A 26427-nucleotide genomic window follows, 5' to 3' on the forward strand; every position below is an offset into this window, starting at 1 on the left:
TTTCTTTGTAGCTGATGTTATTATTTTGTTACCATGTCTCAGGTTACAAGCACAAATCGATAGTGCAATCCTATTCAACCTTCTCCTGGCGCAATAAATACATTTAGTTTATTCCTCCTAATGTCCCCATATAGAATATATTTCTGCTTCTATGCATGACCCTAGAAAGGATTTGTCAGATTGAAATCATGCGCATTGATGCATTTCTCCCTACCAATGCCTCGCATTAGACCCCTAGATGTACAGTAAGATGAATGCCTGGAGACTGGCGCCCTTCGTCTGACATAAGCAAAGCATGCTGTATGGCTTGAACATTTCTACGTTACCAACTCTTAACTCGACACACCTTTTTATACCATTGATATCTCAGGAATGCCTCGAGGGAATTTCGTGACTAGACTCAAAGATGAACTGACTATCAGTAGATGGTCAAAGATCAAGGTCACAAAACATGTTCATTAAATTTTCCTTCAAAGCATTAATTCACTACATACTATATGAGTCTGGACGGACACAGATGTAAATGGCAACTGGTTGGTGGAGGCATACAACAGATATTTCTAGTTAAATCTGAGGTGTGGCTTGAAAGGGCCTTCTGAAGTGAATCAAGCTACGTTCAGCAATTCCAGGTCGCTCCAAAACACCAAATTGGTGAGGTTTTAACCCATTCAATCCGGGAACGCATCTGTGTCACTTTTGTGTCACTTCTTTGGCTATTCAAAAATAGCAGATGTACAAGCTCATAGCGTGGCACAGAGAGCTTGTAGATCTGCTATTTTTGGAGAAAAAATATCTTGAAAATGTGTGCAAATCTTTTACTGTATATACATTTTTAACTCAAATCTTTGCTTCTGGGGGTCCCTGGAACAAAATATTTTGAGATGGGGGAGGGGGGGGGGGGGGGGGGGGGAATATATATAATTTTGGGTGGTCCTTGACAAATCTAAAATGACAGATGCTTTCTTAATGGGTTGATTTAACGGATGCAGGCATTCTCTCTCTTCCAGAGCTGTGTCTTTAACCACTTTCAACATGGCATCCCTGTATTGGGCACGTCATTAGATTAGAAAGATTGTCATATAGCGTAGCATAGCAACGCCTTGTGAGCTTGTCGATTGGCTATTTTCGCTAGGGCTTAAGTGGTTTAAAAAGCTGCATGGTTCTCAACGTCGGGTCCAGCGACACACCAGGGGTCCCCAGTGGAGACCCTCATGGGTCTGTAACTTTGAGAGTAATTTAACTCTCAGAGTTAAATTAACACTGAGGATTTCACAGTGTAGATTGGGGTCCCAGAGATTGCAAATTGATTCAAATGGGGGGCCCGTGGCCTAATGCATGTCAAACTGGAGGTCCTTGAAATGTAAAATGTTCGAGAATCACTGGTTTAACCCATTCAACCAATGCATACTGTGTCATTTTAGATTTTAGCTATAGCCATTATTTTATACTATGTCAAAAAATAGCAGATATACAAGCTCATTTTTGAAAAATCATGAAATGTTTTGCCGATCTTACAGAAATCCTAGCACGTTTTTTTTTAGAAAAAACATATGTTGTTATATCAGTGGTATTCAAACTTTTTCATGTCAAGGACCCCAGAAATTATGTTTTTGGCCGCCGATCCCCATCAAAATATGTCGTTTCAGGGACCCCCAGAAGCAAAGATTTGAGTTAAAAATGTTGTTTCAAAAAATATATGTATTCAAAGATTTACACAAATGTTCAAGATGTTTCAAAAATAGCAGATCTACAAGCTCGTAGCGTGGCACTCGGTGCCGTGCTATGAGCTTGTAGATCTGCTATTTTTGAATAGCCAAAGTATAAAATAATGGCTATAGTTAAAGGAGTAGTTCACCCCAAAAAATACTTATATTCTATCAATTACACACCCCATGAAGCATTGAATTCATGGAGATTGTTTTGTTTTTGTTGCATTCCTAAGCCAATAATTTGATTACCGGCGGCAAGATGCTAATGTATCCGGTAGGAGACTCAAAGGAGTCTCTTTGAGTCTCCTACCGGATATACACCCGATCATCAAATTATTGGTCAGGAATGTGTCAACAACTTAAAAATGTCCATGAATTCAAGGCTTCATGACGTGTGTAATTGATAGAAAATAAGTAATTTTTACGGTGAACTATTCCTTTAAAGTCCAGAGTAGTCCCAAGTATAAAAGCATGTGGTCCGATCTTGTGGAGCCTGAGTTCTGCTCCTGGTTGATGATGCTGCTGCTGCTGCTGCTCCCAAGTGCTCAGATCATGGCTGAGCAGAAGTGTTGAGGTTATCACGCTCACACGACCAAAATAGATGCACAACGGCAGAGAGAGAGAGAGAGAGAGAGCAGAGGCACTGTAGTGAGTCAAACGCTCCAATGTGATGTGCTCAGCAGTACGATCAGACTCTGTGTGTGTGCGTGTGTGCGTGCGTGCGTGCGTGTGTGTGTGTGACGTGTGTGTGTGTGTGTGTGTGTATGTGTGTGAAACCATCAACTAATTGATGGTGTAGTGTGGTGTACAAGCAGTTTGGAGGTGTATGGCATTGAAATCACCACTGCACTGTGTCTTTGAAAAATAGGCATCAGCCCTATGAACATCAATGTCCCTGAGTGACTAAGTCACTAACAATAATAACAAGTAAGACTCCCTAATCGGGAGATAAGCGACCGTAGGTCACATGTATACAGAAGAGGGCTGTAACGGCGATTGGTTCCTAGTTGTGTGGGCAATGGATAGTTTTGTTTGGTGGCGGGAAGGTTTCAGCAGTCGTATGGCAGACCAAAAGCAAAGGTGTGCAGGCAAGGGCTGTTGGTGTGTGTGTGTGTGGTGTGGGAGAGAGAGTGTGTTTATAGGGGAAAGGAGGGATTGTTTGTGGGGGGCAAGCCCCCGAGTTACGGCATTTTATGTGAGCTGCAGTGGCGGGGGGTCCTCCACTGGGGGCGCCACCACTTTTGCATCCGTTCTGGAGCACCAGGAGTGGGTGGTCCCCGGGAATGCCCCGTGAGCAGCCCCGTTGGGGTGGTCATTTGGTAATTTGTCCACATGTGCTCATTTTTTACACTTGGGGGTCCCCGAGGCAGCTGGGGGTCCCTGGAGCTCCGGGGGTCCTTGGAGGGTGTAGTTTGGCAGGTAAGGAGTGTGTGTGCAAAATGTGGCATGGATCGGGGCAATGGGTGCGGAGATATGAGCAGGGCAAAAGTGTGACGTGTGTGACGGAGTGACGGAGTGACGGACACCTGGAGCAGCTTTCTGTAGTAAGTGCGACCTACGGTCGCAATAATAACTTGGATTTATGTAGTCCAATGTTAGCACCTCCATGGGGAGATAGTTCCAGAGGGTTGGGGCTGCCACACTGAAATCACAGAGGGTCCGCTTATTTGTGTGAGGGATGGAGAGGAGCCCCAAGTCAGAGGACCTCAGGTTCCGCCCTGGGGTGTAATCCTGGAGGAGGTCTGGCACCGTGGGGCTGGGGCATGGAGAGGTGAGGAGGAGCAGTTTGTAATTGATGCGGAACTTAACCTGAAGCCAGTGTAGGTGTTTAAGGGTGGGGGTGATGTGCTCCCAGGGCTTTGGTGAGCACTCTGGCAGCTGAGTTTTGCACATGCTGCAGTCTGTCGAGGGCTTTGTTAGGGAGCCTGAACAGGACACCATTACAGTAGTCCAGGCGGGAGGAGATGAAAGCGTGGGTCTCAGCAACAGAGTCTGAGAGTGACATCCGGAGTCTGGAAATGTTTTTTGAGGTGGAAGAACACCCAGGTTGCGAACCTCAGGGGATGGAGAGATGGAACAGCCATCACCTGGAGGAGAAAATCCTCCCTGAGTGACTGCATGCTTTACAATTGACACAGGGGTCGTTGGGGTTAATTGCACGGCCATGGTTGAGTACCTCCGACTCTTGGCTCCAGTCAGCCTGGATGGTAAATTAAATTGGCATAACCAAACCTCTGTGGCAATGGTTCTCATATTGTTTTGGCTTCAGTAAATCAGTACCTGCTTTCCCTGATTTCTGTATCCAAGTACTTAACTACAAACTACAACATTTTGTTTAGACAATTCCAATTGTATGTTGAATGAGACCCACCTTTTGAAGAATATAGTGCCTCCTGGGTAGATTTATTTGAAACTCAGTAAGCCCAATTTTGATATCAGTTATGTTCAAATAATGTGCAAGGTATTGCTTTATATACATTAAGAGTTGTGCTAGTCAAGTTTACCCTCTTTTGGGTATGTAGGTGACATTTAGTCAAGAAATAACAGATCTACAAGTTCAACAATAAAGCGTAAAACGCTAATGTGTAGAGATACACATGGAAACAGCTAAAACTCAGTGAAGTTAAAAGGTGATATTGCCTGGAATGTGAACTCTGTTTATCAATGAGAGCCATTAATAAGCTACAGGGGCCACTGCTGGCTGGCAGATGCAGGGCTAGACTGGGTCGATGAAGCAGGGCTGCTCCATTTAACAGTCATTTACACTTGGTGTCGGTCTAAAATCAGGTGTTCTTGTCAAGTGACATGCTCGTATTATACAGTGGTTCTCAAGGACTTTGAGGAGGATTAATGCATTTGGCCGCGGACCCCCATCTAAGAATATATTGTGCCAGATGGCTCAAAATATTATATAGATTTGTGTTGTTTAAATGTTTCCAAAATGTTCCACATTTTTCAAAAAACAGTCGAGATTTGGGGAAAATAGCTGATGTACCGTATATGGGGTTAAAGTGATTAAACTGATTTTGATTTTTCTGGGGACCCCCTGGAACCCACTCAAGGACCCCTGGGCTCCCCGGCCGTACCTCACATCGAGAACCACTCAGTTAGAAGAATCTTTTTTTCACAAACGAACATTGTTTGGAGAAGTGCCTCCATGCATTCCCTCATACTAAACTAAACAATGTTGTTATGGATATCTCTGTTGTGTCAATTCTGGTCAGTCATGACTGATTAGTCTACTGTGTGACTAATTCATTGAGAAACTGTCATACTGTACCATGATTTGTATAACTTAGAGCTGAATGAAAGAGTATGCCCAATTAAAAATAAAATGTGAGCACATTTAGAGTTGTATCTGTCTGTCTACCTGTGACCCTTATATATGCCTATATATGGAGGTCCCTGATGTCATTAGTATATGCCCATGCCCTGTACATTGGCATGCCCATATGGACATAGTCGGATGGGTCCCATATTATTATAATATGCACATGACCATATACAGGTATGTGCATGTAGAGGTCGGATCTGTGGCTCTGGACAACCGGATCTTCATTTATGCCTATAAATGGGCATATCGGGTTTGTTTATGGTTATGTCTGAGTCATAGTGACATGCCTACGGTATATATGGGCGTATAGGGTTTGTTTATGGTTATGTCTAAGTCAGAGTGTCATGGCCGTGGTCTGGTTTGTTTATGGTTATGTCTGAGTCAGAGAGACGTGGTCGTGGTCCTGCCTTTCCTGACTGTATGTATGGTCTGGTTTGTTTTTATGGATTGAATACTTTATTTAGAAGTTTGCAGAGAAAAAGCACATGGAAGTACAGTTTACAATACAAGGTCAACTAAAATGGATTGCCCAGGAAAGCCGCAATGGCTTGTTTCTAATGGGATCCTCACATACTCAATTCATGGAATTCATTCATGGTTATGTCTGAGTCAGAGTGGCGTCAGAGTAACGTCAGAGTAACGTCAGAGGTCCGCTCTCCTGCCCACCCGCCAGCTGGCCGGCCAGTCCTCCCTTAAGCCAATTTTAATATGGGATAGAACCCTTACATAAACACAAATATGTAACAACAACACAGTGGTTCAAACTGAGTTAATTCTAAATGTGACATTTCTGTTATTCCTTTCATTTCTTATGTGATGAATTAGATTAGCTACTTGGATGTAATTCTCTGTCTAATCAATGGTAATTCATATCACTTAGTGACTAAGAATACATGCAGTGACGACATAATGGTTTTCCGTCCAAAACATACCCTGCTGTGTGTTCCGTTAATGGATCACTCCACGTTTCCCCCCCCCCACAGTAAGGTCCTATCGATCGTTTGCTGGCTTTTAATTAAGTCTCTGACTACAAATTACTGTGCGCTCCCATTAACTAAAACGCCCTGCTTTAGAGCTGAGTGCAAGGAGAAGAGATTGTAAGTGTTCAACGTTACAGTGATTGTGGGAACGTATCATTTCTGTCACACCACTGACCCAATACACAGCGCTTAGTCTTATTCCACTGCCCGCAACATTATCATTTGATGGCTTTTCAAAAAATTATTGTTGATTACAAAACAATTTCATCACCAAATGAATAATAACTATTCTATTCTATTCCGCTTTAATCGCTTAAACCCTACAGTACTAGGGTCCCCCAGGGCTCTATCCTTGGTCCCCTCCTTTTTCCCCGCTACACTAAATCTATTTGCAGAAAATAGCTGATCAACAAGATCACAATGCTTCACGCAGAGGCTATTGGCTATTTTGGCCTATTTTAGCCGAATGTTTGCCTATTATACTGTATGACATGCCCAGAATAAGGATGCTAGGGTTCATGGGGTTGCAACCTGGTGGCCCTACTTTGGGCATGCCATTATAGGCGAACATTTTCAAAAACATCTTCAAAAAGCTTAAAAATAGAGAAATCTATACATGGCTACGTGTTGTGAGCTTGTAGAACAGCCTTTGTATGACAGAGTATAAAATGTGGTTTAAGTGGTTAAACAGTGTCATTGAAAGTATTTAAGGTAATTCAAATTATCATTGTCTTTTTTGAGACATATATTGAGTGAATCATTGTCTTTTCCGTAGTCAATTCTTAAGTTCTTTATGGACAACCACTTTTTTAAAAGCAGTTCAACTGTAATTTTGTGATTCAAAAGAAGCACATTTACACAATGACATTAACCAGAAGAATTCCAGATTTTCCTGGAAGTAATTTTGCCATCATTCAATGTAATAGCCACCGGTGGATTTAATCCCTTTAAATTAGAGCCTTGCTAATCCTGGCTAACCTTAACCACTTGAGCCCTATTTTATACGTATTTGAAAACAGCATATCTTCAAGCTCACAACGTGTCACGACACGTTGTGAGCTTGAAGATATGCTATTTTCGAAGAGATTTTGATGATTTTGTGAAACATAATTAGAACAACATGTACCAAAATAGGGACGCCAGGGTTAATGTGGTTATGTCAGACAGAGGTCACACACTGTATAATGTGAAGATGAAAAAGGGTGCACTGCACAGATTGATGATGACCAATTCCTACTGTATGTATGATGGCAGTCACAGGGTGTCAAATGGACGGACTTTCTCCTGGCAGGCTTCAGTGACATAATAGTAAATATTACAACCTATATGCGTGAATCACTTATATACTTAGTTGACTAGGGTCTCCCAGGGAACTATGTCCGCTAGTATTTCCCCCGACACCAAATCTATTTTTGAAAATAGCCGATCTACAAGCTCACAACGGGACACTGATACTTTAGCAGAATGTTCGCCCCAGAATAGGGACACTATAGCCCGAAGGACACACTTTCTCCTGACAGGCTGTCAGTGACACAAACATTATTGAGACATTAAGGCAAATGTATAAAAAAGTCAAAAATCTAATCTTATACCCATCTTAAAGGTGCTGTAAGCGATATTTTTTTGTTAGAATAAGTATTAAACAGCTCTGTATTCCCATAGTAATCTTTGCTGTAGTCGAGTGTTTGTTCAGTAACAGGGGTCTCTCCCCGTCTCTACAGCTCTTTAGTACACAGAAAATACATTTTCAGGTCAGAATACCAATTTCATCCAATTTTCTTTCTATTTATTGATTTATAGATTTTTCCGGTTTTACACGCTCACAGGCCATATTGGCAATACAACAAATAGGATAAACAAGTGAAATTGAAAGTGATGAAACAAAACATTTACTGGCAATATTTGAACTGGAGCTGATAAATTGGCTAAATTGGCTAAATCTCCTGGGTCGATGAAATTGGTGTCCCACATGAAAATGTATTTTCAGTTTACTAAAGAGCTGGAGAGACAGGGAGACCCCTGTTAGTGAACAAACCCTTTTATAGCAATGCTTACTATAAGCTTTAAGTTTTGCCTGGGTTTCTGCACTTGGACAACTTGCATAGTGTTTGAGCTATTAACAGGACAGGATTCATATAAATGTAGTCAAAGTATGAACAATCTATCACCAGTTGTATGGGTGAATATGAACAGTCAAACCGTGGATAGAATAAGGAATATGCAATCTATTAACAGTAAAACATGTATACAGTATTCATTAGTTGCTGATGAACTTACTATATTTCTTGAATGTTGAATTACTATGTGATAATTCTCCATGAATGGATAGTATTGCATTTACATAGAACAAAAACATACGCACTAGTAATCCCTCCCCCTCATATAACTATATACGTATGTATGTAATCCCTATGACTAAAACCTTGCAATGATGGGAATTTTTGCTGCAACCTGACATTCCCATCAGGGTCAATGCATCATAAACTGACATGGCTTGATGCTAATTTCCTAAGGTTACATATCACATTGTATGGCATTGATTCTCAATGTCAGGTCTGGGGACCACTAGGGGTCCAAATGGACCCTTACGGGACTGTAACTCTGCAAGTGTACATGTAGGCTAGTTAAATTAACACTGAGGATTTTACAGTTTAGATCAGGGTTAAATCAAATGGGGGTCTGTGGTGTAATGCATTTCAAATAGGGGGTCCTTGAATTTCAAAAGGTTGAGAATCACTCTTGTACAGTACTGCTAAAGATGCGGAGGACCACAATGTTAATCAGTGCAGTGCTGGCTGAACAAGACCAATGTACGACCTTGCAACACTGTCATGTCACATCTTGGCCATTAAACACTTCCGTATTAGAAGGTTGTGCCGACTTCTGACCCATCAGGTCAATTTTAAGCTTGATGGACTTAATTTTAAGCTAGCATTGTGCCATTGCTGGCTGAGAGCATTGATGGGGCTTTTGGCTTTGTGTCAATACTACCTAGTGCCTACTGTCATTCTGTTATGAGAGCTTAGTGGGAGAGCATCATGACGATGCATTCTGACCCTTTCAGTGAACGCAGGCTTATACAATACTTTGTAGAGCTGTCTGTCACTCACTATCATGAAATTGTAGTTGACGATTAATTGTCAAATACTTGTGATGAGTGGTTTAATTGTGTTTTTGGCACTGAATATTGAAACTATACATTTTCTGTACAATTTCTATAAAATTTCCGTTTGCATTATAGGCCTTGTAAACACTAATTGCACAGGGCAGATAAGTAGCTTATATAAAGCCTATTACTGAAATATACAAAGAAATGACTGACATTGGTACCAATTATCAAAAATAAATAATAAAACAGGCCGTATGCTTAATACTTTTATACTTTCCAAATATATTTTATTTTTTAAAATTGCCCCAAATGCCCAAAATAGGGACTCCAATTTGAAAGTTGTTTAGAGAACGTGGAAAACAAAGTGGGAAATGATTTCCGTTCTGTGTATCCAGCTGTTTACCACCGATAAATGCAAAAATAATTGCGATTGGCTCAAATAATTGCGGTCAGGCAATTATTAGAAAATTGGCACAGGCCTCTACAACTTTGTTGGCAAGCAATCTAGCCATGCTCCTCTGCGTCCATCTAACACCTCTCCCCCATGTGTTCTGTGTTCATAGCCTGACAGGAGACCTGTGCTTATGTCATGATCTGTCAACGTACTGTAACATCATCGCCGAGGAACTCTCCTCCGCCTCCTGTGTTTGCCTCTGTCTGTTTCTTCTCATTCACTCTCGTTTTTTTGTCCTCTGCCACAAGGGGTTCAGTGTGAGATAAACGCCTTAATTAGGGATTATGGGGAGGTTGCACTCGCATAATTCTGTTTGGCATATTATGCAGAGACGAGTATGGATGAATTAGTCTCTTTGTATCAATACAGATGGAGTGATGTTGTTATGTCATTGCATACAGTTGTATTATTCCCAGTAATCATGCCATCTCTCATTAGAATCTACTTAGTTTGTGGAACACAGGGAATTTCACACGATAGCTTTGTTGTGGAGACAGACCTCAGATTCAAGGAATACAGTGTCAACCATTATGTTTAGACATGACCCAAAGCCAAATACGTTTTCCCAAATCTCATGGTCTATATTCAAATTATTAAACACAGGCCCAACATTTGTCTACATGTTGCCACTACCTCTTCTTACTGTTGATGAAACGGTCTGAACCTCCAGACAAATAGTGAAATATGTAAAACAGTCCTAGTTTCCACAACGCCTGTCTCCTCTCACAATGAGCCAGCATGGCCTAGAAGATTACAGAGTTTTTTTTTTCTTTTTTCGGTGACGTGTAATGGTCCCTGGAAACTCGTACTGTAGGCTGACAGGGCCTCTTTGTCGCCCATGCAGACATAATCAAAGTTGAAACTGCAGTCAACAGTTGAGAGTAAGCCTCATCAACGTTGTTTTACTTTCTTCCTTCTCTTTTTTGACGTCTCTTTTGAGGTGTTTTCTAATATTTACGGCGGAGAGTGAAGACGAGCCCTCTTCGTCTGACCCTCTATTTCTGTCTCGTGTGAAATATGGGGCTTAAGTGCCACTTCCTGTTTTTCAGCGTTGTCCCATTATCCAGGAATAGTGTATGTAGCTTCTTAGGGTATACAGTATGTGTTTTGTTGTTCTCTCTCTGCGCTTGAGGTAATTGTGACAAATAAAACACACACACACACACACACACACACACACACACACACACACACACACACACACACACACACACACACACACACACACACACACACACACACACACACACACACACACACACACACACACACACACACACACACACACACACACACACGTGTGTGTGCGTGCGTGCACACATATGACTGCTAAAAAAAGAATAAAGATGTAAGGCAGCAGGATGGGTACTAGGTGCTTTGCGACAGCCATCCTGTAAGCTTACGGCTAATTTTAGCCTTCCAGGGCAGCGCGCTGCATCTCCCTGTGGATGAGCTGAATCATATCTGAGCATCAGCACAGCCTCTTGTCCTCTGCTCTGCTCTTTGTGTGGCCGGCCAGCGTCACTGAGGTTACAGGAGTGTCACAGGCTATAATGACATGCCCTGAGTTGAAAGTGATTGTGCCAAAAAATGTTGGCTGGTATATACTGAAAATAAATTATTAAGCCAGAACAAGACATTATCCAAGAATACCGTATGTAGCTCCTTAGAGTATACGTGTTTTGTTCTCACTCGCTCTCTCTCTCTCTCTCTCTCTCTCTCTCTCTCTCTCTCTTTCATAACTTCTTTGTTGCATCTTCATACAAAAATGACACGTCCAACAGATACCCCTCTGAATACAAGGCTCCCATAAAAAATAGATAAATCTGGATATCATTCCTTTTCCATTTCGTTTTGTTTCCCTTCCCATTTGACATATTCAGAATTACTACTAATTTACAAGAGGTGCTCCCTATGTGATATCATTGCATTATTTAAAGGAAAAAGATTTCCAGCCATCACTGAGCTTAAAGTGGCATTATTATTACATAATATATTAACATCTGTCAAAAAGAAGATTTTCTTATTGACAGTTCCTGTATGTTGTATTTCTATCAAGGCATGACATTGTCAAGGTTAAATCCCTGCTCGCCTGAAAACATGCACCCACATGTTACAACCTTCACCCATCTCTCTCTCTCTCTCTGTCTCTCTCTCTCTCCCCTTGTCTTTCTCACTCGAGGTAATTGCGACAGGCCTACAACTTTGTACAACTGAGTTGTTCTGATACATTGGAACCTATAGCACTCAGGAAATCAATACATCTACAGTATACTGTGCAAATAACCTGCCTTTTATAATAGACCTTTTTCACTTCAGCCATATCAGCAAGAAATAGTAGGGTAAAACACAGGTGTTACCAATGATATAAGGCTCTGTTACATTTAGTGTAAGTCACTGAGCTGACAAGCATAATAGCAGCAACCTGACTCTGTTCAACCTGAATGGAACAGCTTTTTAATGTCAATATGGCTGCCGTGAAAAAGGTCTGTCCTATCGTAAGCTAATGTCTATTGATGTTCTGTGAGAGGTCCAGCTATACAATGTAAGCCCTTCATGTCCATACACTTCATCAACGATTTTGGTTGTCATTGCACACATGTCAACATTGCTATCTCATACACATCAATGTGTTTCTGAATTTAATGGTGGAATACCTATTACGTTAGACCACCTTGATAGAACATCTTGCCCAGGTTCTTATTACTGCTTGCACTGTACAGTATATCAGCAAGGGAGTCGCATAGCCTTTGTCACTTTGTTTGGTGTGCATTATTTACAGTACAGGTCCATGTCTACAGTCAGAGGCATGCAGAGGACAAAAGACAAAAGAGTCGTGTAGAGAAAGCTTTAAGATGCCAAATTAGAAACATTTGGAGCTGAATGGGAAAAGAGAAAATCAGCAGAACTGAGTGACAAGGAAATGCATGAGTGATCACTGATGATAATATTGAACACAGTCAAAAGTGTAACAACTCAAAAGTTCTCCTCCGCCAATGTAACAGCAGCTGAAGATCCTGCATTCTATGACAGGCGGGCGGGCGAATGGATGGACGGATAGACAGACAGACAGACTTCATGATCAATTATCAATTATGTGCTAAGTTGACGCACCATCCGGTCAGCTACCGGTGCTACCTTCTGTCTTTGACACTATACCCTGCTGTGTCAGTCTTTCTGTATCACATTATCTCTTCATTTAAACACACACACACACACACACACACACACACACACACACACACACACACACACACACACACACACACACACACACACACACACACACACACACACACTGACTGCTCAGACCCACCCGGTCATTTCCAGACTGTCACTCCGATTAGTCAGCCTCCCTTTAGACACACAGTCGTCTTTCCCAACTACTGAGTCATTTCTTTTCTTTCTTTTTTTCTGTAACATAATCTACAATGAAGTGCACTGTGCATTTATCATACCTTGTTTATCCAAATCCCAGAAGAATGATGGTCACCTTTCACCTGCTGGTGCTTACTAGCAGGCCTGGAATTTCATCATTTTGCGGGCAAGGCCACTTGACCTTTGGTGTTGTAAATTAGTTTGAGGGCATAAATGCCAAATGCCAGAGCAGCAAGGATGTCAAATATATATATTTTAAATTAGACCATAAATAATGAATTGAATTTCAGGGTTAGGGATGATTTTATTTTTAATACATAGTATTATCATTACTATGTATCAGTAATGAATAAATCAATTATCTGTTTATTTTACAAAATAATTGTACTGGTATTTAGAAATTAGATTCATAAGTTCATACTCATAGCTCTTGGACTCATTTGAACATGGGGATGGGATGTCAGCGGGAGTGACACATCTTCAATCTTGTTGACAAATTTCAACAAAAGCACGGGTGTCTCAAAACCACATTGACAGGAAAGAGGCAGAGCAGAAAACCGTGAAATCAGCTGGGCCAGTGCAGGTGGGCCATAATTTTTTTGAGGGGCATGAGGCCAAACTGAGGGGCAACGGTGGTCATGGCCTATATGACATTCCTACCCTAGTAGCAATTGTCTTGCAGTGTCTTTCATCGACTGGGAGGAAATTACAGAATTGCTTAAAGAACCCCTTCATACGTTCAGCCATCTTGATGTTGACCGATAGCTTCACATTAGTTGACTTTGTAATGACAAGCTGGTCAGGCTCAGCTACTGTAGTAATGCAACCCCAAAGTATAATGCCACCACCACCTTTATTAATGGTATGTGGCCAGAGTGTGTTCCACTAAATGTGACACATTGTATTGTGGCAAGTCAGCTCGACCATTATTAATCTGTCCAAAGAATATTGTTCTGGTAGTATTGTTCTTCACACTATTTTTGTCTGGAAAACTAGTCATTTGTTGAGTAGAGGCTTTATCCTTCATCTTTCCTGAGCTCATGAGGGAGCCAAATTTCTACAATGTGTTTTAAAAATTAAATAAATATATAGTTATTGAAAATAGATATGCAAAGATCAGCTATTTTTGCTATTTGTCACTTGAAAAAGTATAGGGCATAAGTGGTTAATCCTCAAGATTAGACTCTGGAAATTATTCATTGTGTTATGGCAGAATTACCGTGGCAGCTCGTTTTGTGCATACTGATTAGCATAATGATGATGACTGATTATGAAACAACTGTACCGAGGGGTACAATGCTTGGTAATAGGGCCTCTGTTAAATAACTTGTATAACAACATGAATTTGAATATGTATTTTACACTGCAAACGTAGAATCTAAAAAAAGTCCTACCAACAAAAAAAGTTAGCATTCCTCACTGGCAATTAGATTTGTTAGGTTAAGAAAACCTATTAACCTGTCATAGCGGTGCCGTGCACCATATAACAGCCTATTAAAATAATTCATCATTCAGAGGTCTATTAAAATCCTGAAATTCACACATTAGTAATAGAGGACGTTTATGGGGAGAACAGTGCCATCAACTTTAAAATAGATTACAATTAACTGAATCCACTAATGTCTTTAATTTGATAGAGAGGAAACCTTTAACAATACAGTGTGTTTCAACAAAAATGGCCAATAGGTCAGATTTATCATGCAAATCCCAGTCACCACTGACCATTTCCCCCATATTGCTTTTATTGCTTTTGGCAAAAAAAGGATGATGGAATAACCCACCAGAGGAGAAGTAATGGATTTCTCGTATTAATGATGGGCTCTGAATTAGCAATATAGCCATCCAGGTGTGAGCAGATTGTCTCAGTTCAGACCTAATGTCAGTGAAAGCTCTTTTCAGTGCAGGCATGCCTACTCACTCCACTGATGACTTTCTATTCTAGATCCTTCCTGCTCTGAATAAACAGTCATTATCTCAGTAGCACTTGACTCATGTCATTTCACCACTGTCTGCTGCACCGCCTGCTCCATTCGACTTATTTTCTGAACACCTCTCACTCTGGGGAGCAAAAGCAGCTATAATGTCCTGTACCTGTCTTTACCTGACTCTGGGTCAGTTTGTTTTGGACAGATGCCATGCTGAATTATGTATAGCTCAGCTTCTGTGTGTATATACTGTAGGTATCAGTGGTGTAAAGTAACTAAGTACATTTACTCAAGTAAATGTACTTAGTTTACTTAGTTTAGGTATTACCAATAGGCAAATACTGTACTTTTACTCCACTACAATTATTTGAGAACTTGAGTTACTAGTTACTTTGCAGATATACATTATTATATTATGAAACATACATTAACCACTTTAGCCCTATTTCATACCTAGGCTATTTGAAAATAGCCGATCTACAAGCTCTGTGAGCTTGTAGATCTGCTATTTTCAAACATTTTAGTACTTTTACTTTTGGTACTTAAGTACATTTTGATACCAATACTTTTGTACTTTTACTCAAGTCAATTTAGAATTTTGGACTTTCACTTGTAACAGAGTATTCCTACAGTACGTTGCAGTATTGATACTTTTACTTCAGTAAAGACATTTAGTACTTTTTACACCACTGGTAGGTATTCACAGATACATTGCCTAGCACGGGGAAGCCACATTATCTGGTGGCCAAACAGACGCAACTTATCTTCTGCTGTGAGTAGGTTTGGGCCGTATGAAGGTATTGCGTTATACCAGGGTATTTTGGAATCCTGAAGGGTATGATTTTCAATACCAAAAAAATACGGACACTCCTAGATATGGAATCATGAAAATATTATTGCCACATATACTGTAACTTGATCTTAAGATTACTTCTTCAAAGCAGTTTATTAGCCACATCATTTTGACTGCCAGTCTAAAACCACCACCCACACATCATCTCCGTTCAGCCCACTGATACACTACTGTAGTTTAGCTCTACTCTCTCTCTGCCACTGACTCACAGATTGACTTTATGTTGCCCTAGTTAGTTGTTTGTTTTTATTGTGACTCATTTCTCTTCGGGCCAGTGTAATAGCTGGAAGGGGTGCGCAATAGAAATACAGAGCCTATGAACCTATACACTGACGTCTATCACCAGCAGCCCAGCTTTTAGTTGTTTTTTTAAAAGTTTTTACACAAATCCCGTCATATACCGTATACTGAAAGAATGTCAGAGATACCGCCCAAGCCTATTTGTGAGTCTCTGCCGCCTTTTGTATTTACAGGTTCAGCATACAGCATGTTGTGATTTTAGAGGTCCCAAAAATATTAGCCACTTAAGCAGTGGAAAACGTAGCCAGTCTATAAGCTCACAACCTTGTGTGCTTGGAGATCTGCTACTTTTGCTATTTTTGAAAAAGTTGGGGGGAAAAAAATACTATTTGAAAAATAATATGCCCAAAACAGGGACACCAGGGTGAAAGTGGTTAGCAAAACAAACAAATGAACAGGTCTCTTGTCAGTTACTACTAGCATATTATATAGAATGCTGAATGATTCTTACTGAATGTCACAAATCTCCTTCATTACTAATCTCTCTCTCTCCCCCCCCTCTCTCTCTCTCTCCTCTGTTGTGTCTCTCTTGCAGATCTTCCATATGACCTATGACCTGGCTAGTGCTGTGGTAAGGATATTTAATTTGATAGGCATGATGCTGCTCCTGTGTCACTGGGATGGATGTTTACAGTTCCTGGTGCCGCTACTACAAGACTTCCCTCCCGATTGCTGGGTGTCGCTAAACGGTATGGTTGTAAGTATTGCTTTTTCTTCACTTTTGTTTGTTATTTTGTCATATTTTATGAACAGTGGAATCACTGTCGTACACATGCTGTATTTATCAAGTGTACAACAGTGTGTATACAGTATTTCATAGATGGTTTCATTTAGCCTATGCACCTGTCACAAATATGTTTTTATTCAGGTGTGCAAAAGACTCTTGCAGTATCTATGATTTGTGTTACTTAGACATGTATCTTTGGAATCACAATGGCCAACTTAAAGATTTTTCTATCGATTAGTCACCCCCATGGACACTTGAATTCATCGATATTTTTTGTTTTTTGTCCCATTCCTAAGCCAATAATTTCATGACCAGCAGACCGGTAGGCAGCGGTTCCGGTAGGATACACAAAGGAGAATCTTTTTATCTCCTACCGGAACCGCTGGCGGTCATCAAATTATTGGCTTAGGAATGTGACAAAAACAAAAATATATCCATGAATTCAAGTCTCCATGGGGTGACTAATCGATAGAAAAAGTCATTTTGGGAGTGAACTATCCCTTTTTGAATATGCTTGTTTGAAAGAAAGCATGCGATCAGGGACTCACAGAATTGCCCTCATTGTTAGTCCAGAGGAGTAAAGAGTTGTGTAATTGTATCCAAGCGTGTCCAAGCGTCAGAGTCAGAGATGTTCATTTTAAAAGTGTTACACACAGATAGTAGGTTGCGCCCTGTAGGCATACAAAATCTAAACTAAAGACATATAATAGAAACGTTTTTCAGGCCAAGGACCCCTTAGCTGAGAGAGAGATGAAGCAGGGACCCCCACTACATATTGTATAAAATTGTTTTGCAGATTAAACTTTTTCATAGATTTCATAGATATATTCATAGACTTGTTTGACAGCACTATCAATGTGTAGCGTTGAGTTGGATTCATGTTAATGTGTATTTTTAGACACATTAACATGAACTTAAAACGTGTACTTGGTCTGCTCTTTAGTCCCTCTACACCAAACCTCTTTGCCGAAATTAGCCGATCTACAGTGAGTTTGTAGATCGTCTATTTTTGGATAATGTTCCCTTCCGAATAGGGATGCTAGGGTTCAAGTGGTTAATGTAAAAAAAAAAAGATCCTATCACAGAAAGATTTGGCAGAACCCCTGTAGTAACTCTGAGGACCCGTCCCAGACCCCTTGTTGAAGACCCCTGCTCTAGACTTAGTAAACTGGACTTGAGTTGGCTCTGTACTTTTATTCCGTCTACACCAACTCTCTTTATCAAAAATAACTGATCTACAAGCTCACAACATGTTGCGAGCTTGTAGATCTGTATTTTTGGCTAATGTTCCCCCAGAATATGGATGATGGGGGTTCAAGTGGTTAAGGTTACTAGAAAATGTGTCTCTAAAAATGTGCCCCAGTTAAAAAAGGGCAAATGCTTCTTTTGCTTGGACAGTGACAAATAAATATGCTCCATGTTTCTTGTTGTCCTTTGGCAGACATTACATTAGGTAACAGAGGGAGAGGAGACAACATGCAGTTATGCAACTGTTTTGTTTTTAGAACGGTACATCAAGTGAAATTTCAAAGCATATGGTCATTATGTGGCTTACAGTATGCACAGTAGATTTACATATTATTATGAATTCTCATGTGACACTCGCCACGAACAACTGAACTTGACTGTAGTGAAGAAAAAGTAGGCCTATTACCTGATCTATTTTACTGGCCTATTGCCACCTATTGCTTATATGATATTTGACATAGTATTGTATATTTGTCTGTCATTAAGGTTTCGATTAATTGAATACAAAGGACACCAATGGAAACAAGCCATAGGCTTTCTTGGGTTTAAAATCCTCTTAGCAGACCTTGTATGGAACTGTACTCTCCTGCGCTTTTTTTGCAAACTGCTAATAAAGTATTCAATCAATCGATCAATCAATCAATCGCATCACGCTGCGACGTGCTGTGAGCGTGTAGATAGGATGCGCAATATCATCCTTATTATGTACTTAATATCACATGCTTCGAGACACCATTTTATGTTGAAATACTTGGGCCATCGACTGTGCTTCATCTAAGTGTAGTTGTTAAAGCCATCCTGAGGTGTTGAGTACAGATGCAGAAACAGATCAGGTGTTATGTTCTAATATTTATGCAATTATTTGTTTGTTTGTTGATTATGATCCCCAAATATCTATTCTTGGCACTGGTATCAGCTGTTTGATATAGAAAGACGGATTGCTTTCTAATCCAATCATGAGCACATCAAGGATAATATCTTGTTTATTGAAACGATGACAATGGTTAATTGGAAAGCTGACAGCAGGTGACATTCAGGCACTCGGGTAGTTAGCATTAGGCATAATACATGTACACCATCTAAACATCTAAACCAGAGTGTAATGATACATTTAACTATGGCATTTTAGTGTTTTTAAATTGGCCTACGGGTGGTGCTAGAGTCTCCAACATCAACACATTGCGACAAAAGCAGCAAAACCACCAAGCGTGGTCAGCTACACTGTCGCAGAGTGGCTGTTGAAATGTTGCTCAACATGCTCGTTGACGTCTTGAAGTGGACATCCGTGTGTGGGATTGAGGAGTAAGACAAATATAAAGGCTTGGGTTTAAAAGAACAGAGAACTGGCTGACGACAATAATTAGTTTTCCCGCCATTACAAGTAGGAATTGTGTGGAGAGAGAAGGGGAGTGGAAATGGTGAAACAAAAACATATGATTGAATGACGTTTCACCGCAGTCATTGGAGTGCTGAAAAAAGGTTGCAGTTTGCTCCAAGTTGCTTTTCTAGCTCAGCAGCGAAAAGTGTTATAGATGTCATTTTGTATCATCAGTTGAAAGCAGAGCAGTTGAAATTCGTTTGTATACTGTTTTTATCCGGTTATGCTTGTTTTTATTACATGAATTCTTCTAGTTTTAGGATTTATTTATTTAGATTTTTGCAACCATTTACTTTATGACCTTTTGCTGTCTCTTGGAGAAATAATCAATTTTTTTTCTGAAGCTGCTTGCAGAAGGAAAAGAAAAGACAAATGAAGCAATCTTGAATCTTGTAAAAAAAGAAAAACAGCATCCGAGAGGTGTACATAGTTGATCCACGTGGCTCTTTGCCTACCTTGACCTTTGACCACCAAATTGCACCATATCTAACATACACATTTCATGACCTTGTGGGGTGATATGACGATGATACACTGTATTGACCATGTGATGTGATATGGACAATCTTAACTTCACGAATGAAGACCAAATGTGGCGGAAACCTTGTTTGGTGTGACTTTTTGCACATTTAATGTCACAGAGCAGCATGCAATCTTTTCCGTTCTATATTCAGTTGACTTTATTATCCTTCACCGGCATCAAGGTGGATGTGTCTAGTCTGAATGCAGTGCATTAATTAAACACTTAAACCTACTATATTTAGTTGACCAGGGACTTCCAGGGCTCTATAATTGGTCCGCTCACTTTTTCCCTCTACGTCAAACCTCTTCACCGAAAATAGCTGATCTACAACTCGACGTGTTTGAGCTTGCAGATCTGCTATTTTCGTAGAATGTTCACTGTCAGAGTAGAGATGCTATGGGTTCATGCGGTTAAGTCATTGTGAATAACCAGTGGTGTAAAGTAACTAGAGTACATTTACACAATACTGTACTTAAGTACGATTTTGAGGTACTTTTACTTTACTGGAGAATTTCAAAATGTCAGTACTTTGACTTCTACTCCACTAGTAAATTCTGAATTCCGGACTTTTACTTCTAACAGAGTACTTCTACATTGCAGTATTGATACTTTTACTTAAGAAAAACGTTTGAGTACTTTTTCCACCACTGGTGAATAGTGACATGCTGTATACTGTACACAGACAGCTTCATTACTAATATATTTGCAACTCAAAGCGGCTGTAGCTGAATGGGTACAGAAGCAATCGTAAAGTAGCACGTTGGTTAGACCCAGTCTACACGTCAAATTGTCCCAGAGCAAGACATGTAACCCCTAACAACCCCCTGTGCGTTCATCTGAGCCATCTGAGCAGAAATCTGGCAGGGTAAATGCAGAAAAGTACTTGAGCTAGTGTTCCTCCACTGTACCCACAGTACCACGGTATAAAAGGTTTGAGTAAAAGAAACAGAAATAATAATCTTGAGTGTCATAACATACGGCATAGGCACGACACGAAGCAGAGTACCATTGCCCTGCACAGCCATGGCAATAACCACAACATAACACGACCTTGAGTGTTTTATTGCCCTTATATAACAGTTACCAACAAAATATAACCTATAATCAAAATATATTCATGTTGTGGGCCAATTTGCTATAAAATAAAACATGTTTTGTGAGTGTTATTCTTTCTTACCTTGTAAATACAGACATTAACTAGCTCCTGTTGACTCAGCCAGCCCATTGAGATGGCTTTGAGCCAGCCAACTTCAGCCAAGCCATCCTGCCATTTCCCAAAATGAATAAATACCACACATTTATATATATATATATATATATATATATATATATATATATATATATATATATATCTGTTTTACTTTTTTGCATGACAGAATTAGTTACTGTACAACATCTGCAAACTTCACATGCATTTTTTAACGGGTAACGCTGTGTCATACACACAGAAGATGACTGAGAGGAGTTTCTAGCAACGTCCACAGGCTGATCATTAATCAGTGGTGGAGTCATATGTATAGTGATGAGGCATTTGTCTATTGGTATATTGTGGTTATTGGAACGGCTCAGTATTTCTCTTGTCACATCACAATGCAGGGTTGGAACTAGCTATTATAAGCCATCACAAAAAGACTCTTTTCCTGTTCTTGTATTCATCAATATTCTTAACCCATTAAAACCGGTGTAATTTCGATTTCTGCGTTGGCTATTCAAAAATAGCAGCTCACAGCTCGTCACTTCGTGAGCTTGTACAGCTGCTATTTTGGAATTATTTTGAAAAATCTTGAAAGTGTGAGAACTACTGCTTTAGAAGGCATTTGTAGAATCGGCCTCGGATCTTAACGGGTTAAAGTATAACGCACATGCATGCGCAGTCGCGTGCTCTATCAAAACATGCACGAGCAATATGAAAACATTTTGACAGCTTTCTCTCTCTCCCTCCCTCTTCCTCTATCGTTCCCTCTCTGAGTTGGGGTCAAGCGGCCCATGGTTCTCCTCTCAGTGGGCTGATAGGCCCTGAGAGTGGACGGGCCTCCTGGGTAATGCTGATTGTAAATACTTGTCTCTTCAATTCTCCCCCTGCCCAGGCAGACCTCTCTGTTCCACATGCACACTGACTGCATGCTCTAAGGCACTGGCTCTCAATGTGGAGTCCAGGGGGTCAGGGGGTCCCCGGCTAAATTATTGATTGTTAGGAACCAAATTGACCCTTACTGGGTCTGTAACTAAGAGACGCTATCTGAGTTTCAAATGGATCAAGTAACACTGTTGATTTGACTGTGTACTCGAAGTTGAAATGTTATCACGCCTCAACATTACAAATTAATATTCCACTCCTGTCCTTGCTAATATTAGATGAGTCAGGTCGACCCAACAAGCCATTCCTAGTAACGTGTGTCATTCACCGTGTTATAACACATGCTATTATCGTGTGTTATACAACAGAAGTCCTGACGTCACTCGTCCATCCCCAATTAAAGTAATTTCTCTATGGAGAATAACATTGGGTCATCATAGAATCGTCTCATTTAAGAATTGGGGTCCAAAAATAAACACTTCGGCGGAAGTAACATTAGCGTTTTCTCCACCGTCAGTTGATGCTTCATATTCATATGAGTAAAACCGCCGGGGACATTTTCTTTATTTTTGGAACACAGTTCTTATTTGATGCGATATTAAGCATGTCTATGGGAATTCAGAACTGGGGGAAAAAAAACGCGACCCACGTAGGATGAGTAAATTACGTCAGACTTCGGTGCTCTATAACAGTGAATGTTATGTTATTTACTAACCTGTGTTATTTACCCCAACAAACATTGCCCACATCCCCGCTTATATCAAAAATGCTTTGCAGTGCTATAATTTCCTGCATAACTAAAGTGCCATAATTAATCTTTTTACCAAGATCCTTTTACAAAAAAGTTGGCATATAGCCACTCTATCAGTCAATCACTAAAGCAATTTAAGCTTTGCTATTAATCATGCACACTACAAGGCTATTCTGCCAGTTGCCTTACAGCTACAACCCGGAACCTGGAATGAATAAATCTGTATTTTAACCAATCTGTATGGTAGAGATATAACAAATATATGACAATATTATAATATATAATAATACATATATTTGTTATAAATATAAAGTACTGTACATCTGCCCCTCAACAAACAACTTACTTCCATGTGGGGAATATTGCCAAAAGTAAGTCTTTCCTGTCAACCCCCAGACCTTGAGAAGGTCATTCATGCATTTATCTCACCTCACTTAGATTACTGTAACTCCCTTTTCTCTGGCCTCAGCAAAAAAGTAACCATCTCCAATTAGTACAGAATTCTGCTGCTATAGACTGTTAACTTCCACTAAGAACCGTGACCATATCATCACGCCCATCTTCACAGTAAAATCCTGAGTGTTAATTTAACTCTGGGAGAGTATAAATGGAACCAAATGGACCCGTAAGGGTCCATTTGGTTCCATTTATACTCTTTCTGAGTTACAAATGGATAAATTAACACTGAGGAGTTTACTGTGGCTGTTGGCTGTCCTTCACTGGTTGCCTGTGAGCTTCAGACCAGAAGTGATTTTAAGGTTTTACTACTAATCACATTTAAAGCCCTGCATGGACAGGCTCCCAGTTACATATTAGATATGCTGGTCCCTTATAAGCCTGTGTGCGTAGCCTTAGAACCTCAGATAGGGCCCTCCTGGTTGTTCCTATAACTCGCCTAATTACCAGGGGCGATCGTGCTTTTGCTGTCTGGGCACCCATAGGCTTTGGAACGCCCTACTGGAGAAGCTATGGTTAGCGACATCAGTGCCTTCGTTTAAAACACTTCTGAAGACATACCTCTATGTCGAGGGTTTTTTGTCGCATTCTGATTTTGTTACGTTGTTTGCTGTTTTTAACTTTGTTCTGTAAAGCACTTTGTGACGTTTCGGAAAGCGATTTTGATTGGAGGTGGCCTCTCTTACTCTTCCATTGAAACATTTAGACCCTAGTGCCTAGGTAGGACACCTACTGGATAACAAGTAGTACTGCCTGAAGTTCATAAGCCCAATATCTTCCCTAACCAAGTAGGGATTCGAAGAGCGGTAGATGTTTGATCTCCCATGCATGAGACCTGGGTTCAAATCTTGGGTAGGACATGAAATGTATGGATTGCATCTCTGCATATGAGTTGTGAGGTGTTTGTTTCTCTCATAGCAGACAGACATCATTAGTTCACAGTGGATAGTATACTGCTTATAGTGGACCAAATATATATTCTTCCTAATCTTGTACATAAATCAATACAGCACAGTGTTAAAGAAAATGGGTCATTTGCTGTTCCCTATGTTGCAGGATCATTTGTCACCTGGTGTGGTATGGCAATACCAGGCCTATACACACACACACACACACACACACACACACACACACACACACACACACACACACACACACACACACACACACACACACACACGCACACACGCACACACGCACACAAATGGTGGTTCTTCAGCAGTTCTTTAGGGTGGTTGAGGTGCATGGGATTCTCTACTGGTCCTTCATCTTAGCACAGTTGGGGAAATACTAGAAAGTGTATTTCCTAAGCATAACACATTAAAGCAGTGGATTTTGAACTGTTTGGCCCCAAGCCCCCCAGGACCCCATATAGCCTGCCTATCATCATTGCATCACTCCATCTCAACACACTCCAAACCTCTAAGGGTGCTATTAAAGATAATCTATGTGCAATATAGCGCCAAAGAGGTTTGTGTGCACATCAACAAGCTTAAGCGAGGGCAGACAGCTCCAGAATTTAGGATCTAAAAGCAGAAACATACAATCAAGAAACCAGCGTCATATTTTTTCCTATTTTTCCCCCCATTTCAGGTCTCATCTTTCTGTATACAATATATTATGCAGTATATACTGACAAAGAAATGCGGGAGATCATTATAAGTAGGAATTAAATCTCCTCTGCTCTTTTTCTTTATGTTCTCCTCTTGTCCCCACTCCAGACCTCACACGTTTCAGGGTGGCAGAGAATATCAAAGCCGTCGAGGTATAAATACTTAATTTCACTGTCTCCCCTGTCAGGGGAATGACTGCCAAGTGAGATATTCTGGCTGCGAAGTCCCATAGGTTCCCATTGTCCTCAGCTGCTTTTGTTGCTGGAGTTTTGACCTCCAGGTGGAACATATTGCGTCACGTTTCTTTTTTGTTGCATCACTTCCTGTTCCTTCCTCCATGCTGTAAGGAGAAGAGAGGAGCCAAAGAGGATTGCAGATATTGCTGAGTGCTGCTCTAGTACTGGTTATGGTTGTTATCTACTTGACTAATGGCCTGACAGTAGCGTCTTCCTCTTTGGAAGTTGCATTTACTTAATCAACAGGCGAGATAATGTTGCTGCTGTCGAGGTGGGCGGGTTCAGGGTGAGACTGAGGTCTGGGCCGTTACACAGTAAAATCCTGAGCGTTAATTTAACTCTTGAGAGAGTGTAAATGGAACCATTTCTACTCTCTCAGAGTTACAAATGGATAAATTAACACTGAGGATTTTATTGTGTAGCATGTTTGCATGCGCATGGGGAATACACTGTGTGTGTGTGTGTGTGTGTGTGTGTGTGTGTGTGTGTGTGTGTGTGTGTGTGTGTGTGTGTGTGTGTGTGTGTGTGTGTGTGTGTGTGTGTGTGTGTGTGTGTGTGTGTGTGTGTGTGTGTGTGCGTGCTATTTTTGCTGTGGTGTTTGCCACAGTACATTTGCACATACAGTATATTGGATTTGTCCTCTGCATTTACCCATTAGGAGCAGGCTGCCATTAATATGGCACCCAGGGAGCAGTTCTGTGTGTGCTCCCTGGGCCGCGCATGCGTGTGCGCGTGCGTTAGTACCTGCGCACTTGCATGCCTCCGTGCGTCTGTGTGTGTATCTGTCTGTCTGTCTGTCTGTCGGTCTGTTTGTCTGTGCTCAATGTCTTGGTCAGGTTCTTATCATTGATGTGTGGTAGCCAGGATTCCTGATCCTGTCTGCATATCATAATAAATACTAAATCAGCCATTGATTTTTGGGGCACGAAAACCCCACCCTGTTGGGAGGATGATGTAAGATAATAAAATGGATGCTGTGGGAACAGTGAATTGAGGTTTTCTGTATTCTCTCTATAGGATTGATTGAAAAATGAGTTACGATGAGTACGTGCAGGTTTGTGTGTATGTGCATGTTTAGTGTGAGAGTGGGTGTACACGGCAAGGCTCATTTGAATTTTGATAGCTGCACACTGCACAGTAATCCAGTGAGGACATGTTGGCAGAATTAATGCCTGAGAGAGACAGACAGAGGGTGAGGCACAGATAAAGCAGGGAGAGAGAGTGTGAGAGAGAGTGTGAGAGGGAGAGAGAGAGAGAGAGAGAGAGAGGCACGGATAAAGCAGAGAGAGAGAGAGAGAGACAAAGGAAGAGAGTCGTAGAGAGAGACAGACAGAGGGAGATGCAGAGATAGAGGTGAGAGAGACGCACAAGAGAGA

At 40.8% G+C, this 26427-nt stretch overlaps 1 protein-coding gene across 1 annotated transcript in view; it reads left to right on the top strand.

Moving 5' to 3' along the window:
- The window catches only part of hcn1 (hyperpolarization activated cyclic nucleotide-gated potassium channel 1), a gene marked incomplete at both ends in the record, with an annotated part of 103730 nt that overhangs the window by 32600 nt on the left and 44703 nt on the right, over positions 1–26427 (top strand). Inside the window, one exon of the mRNA XM_084046604.1 lies at positions 16578–16739. Within this exon, the coding sequence (XP_083902730.1) occupies positions 16578–16739 (162 nt within the window). The remainder of the gene's footprint in view (positions 1–16577; positions 16740–26427) is intronic.

Source organism: Gymnoscopelus microlampas (assembly GCF_963454915.1).
Source record: "Gymnoscopelus microlampas genome assembly, chromosome: 21".
NCBI classification, from domain to species: domain Eukaryota; kingdom Metazoa; phylum Chordata; class Actinopteri; order Myctophiformes; family Myctophidae; genus Gymnoscopelus; species Gymnoscopelus microlampas.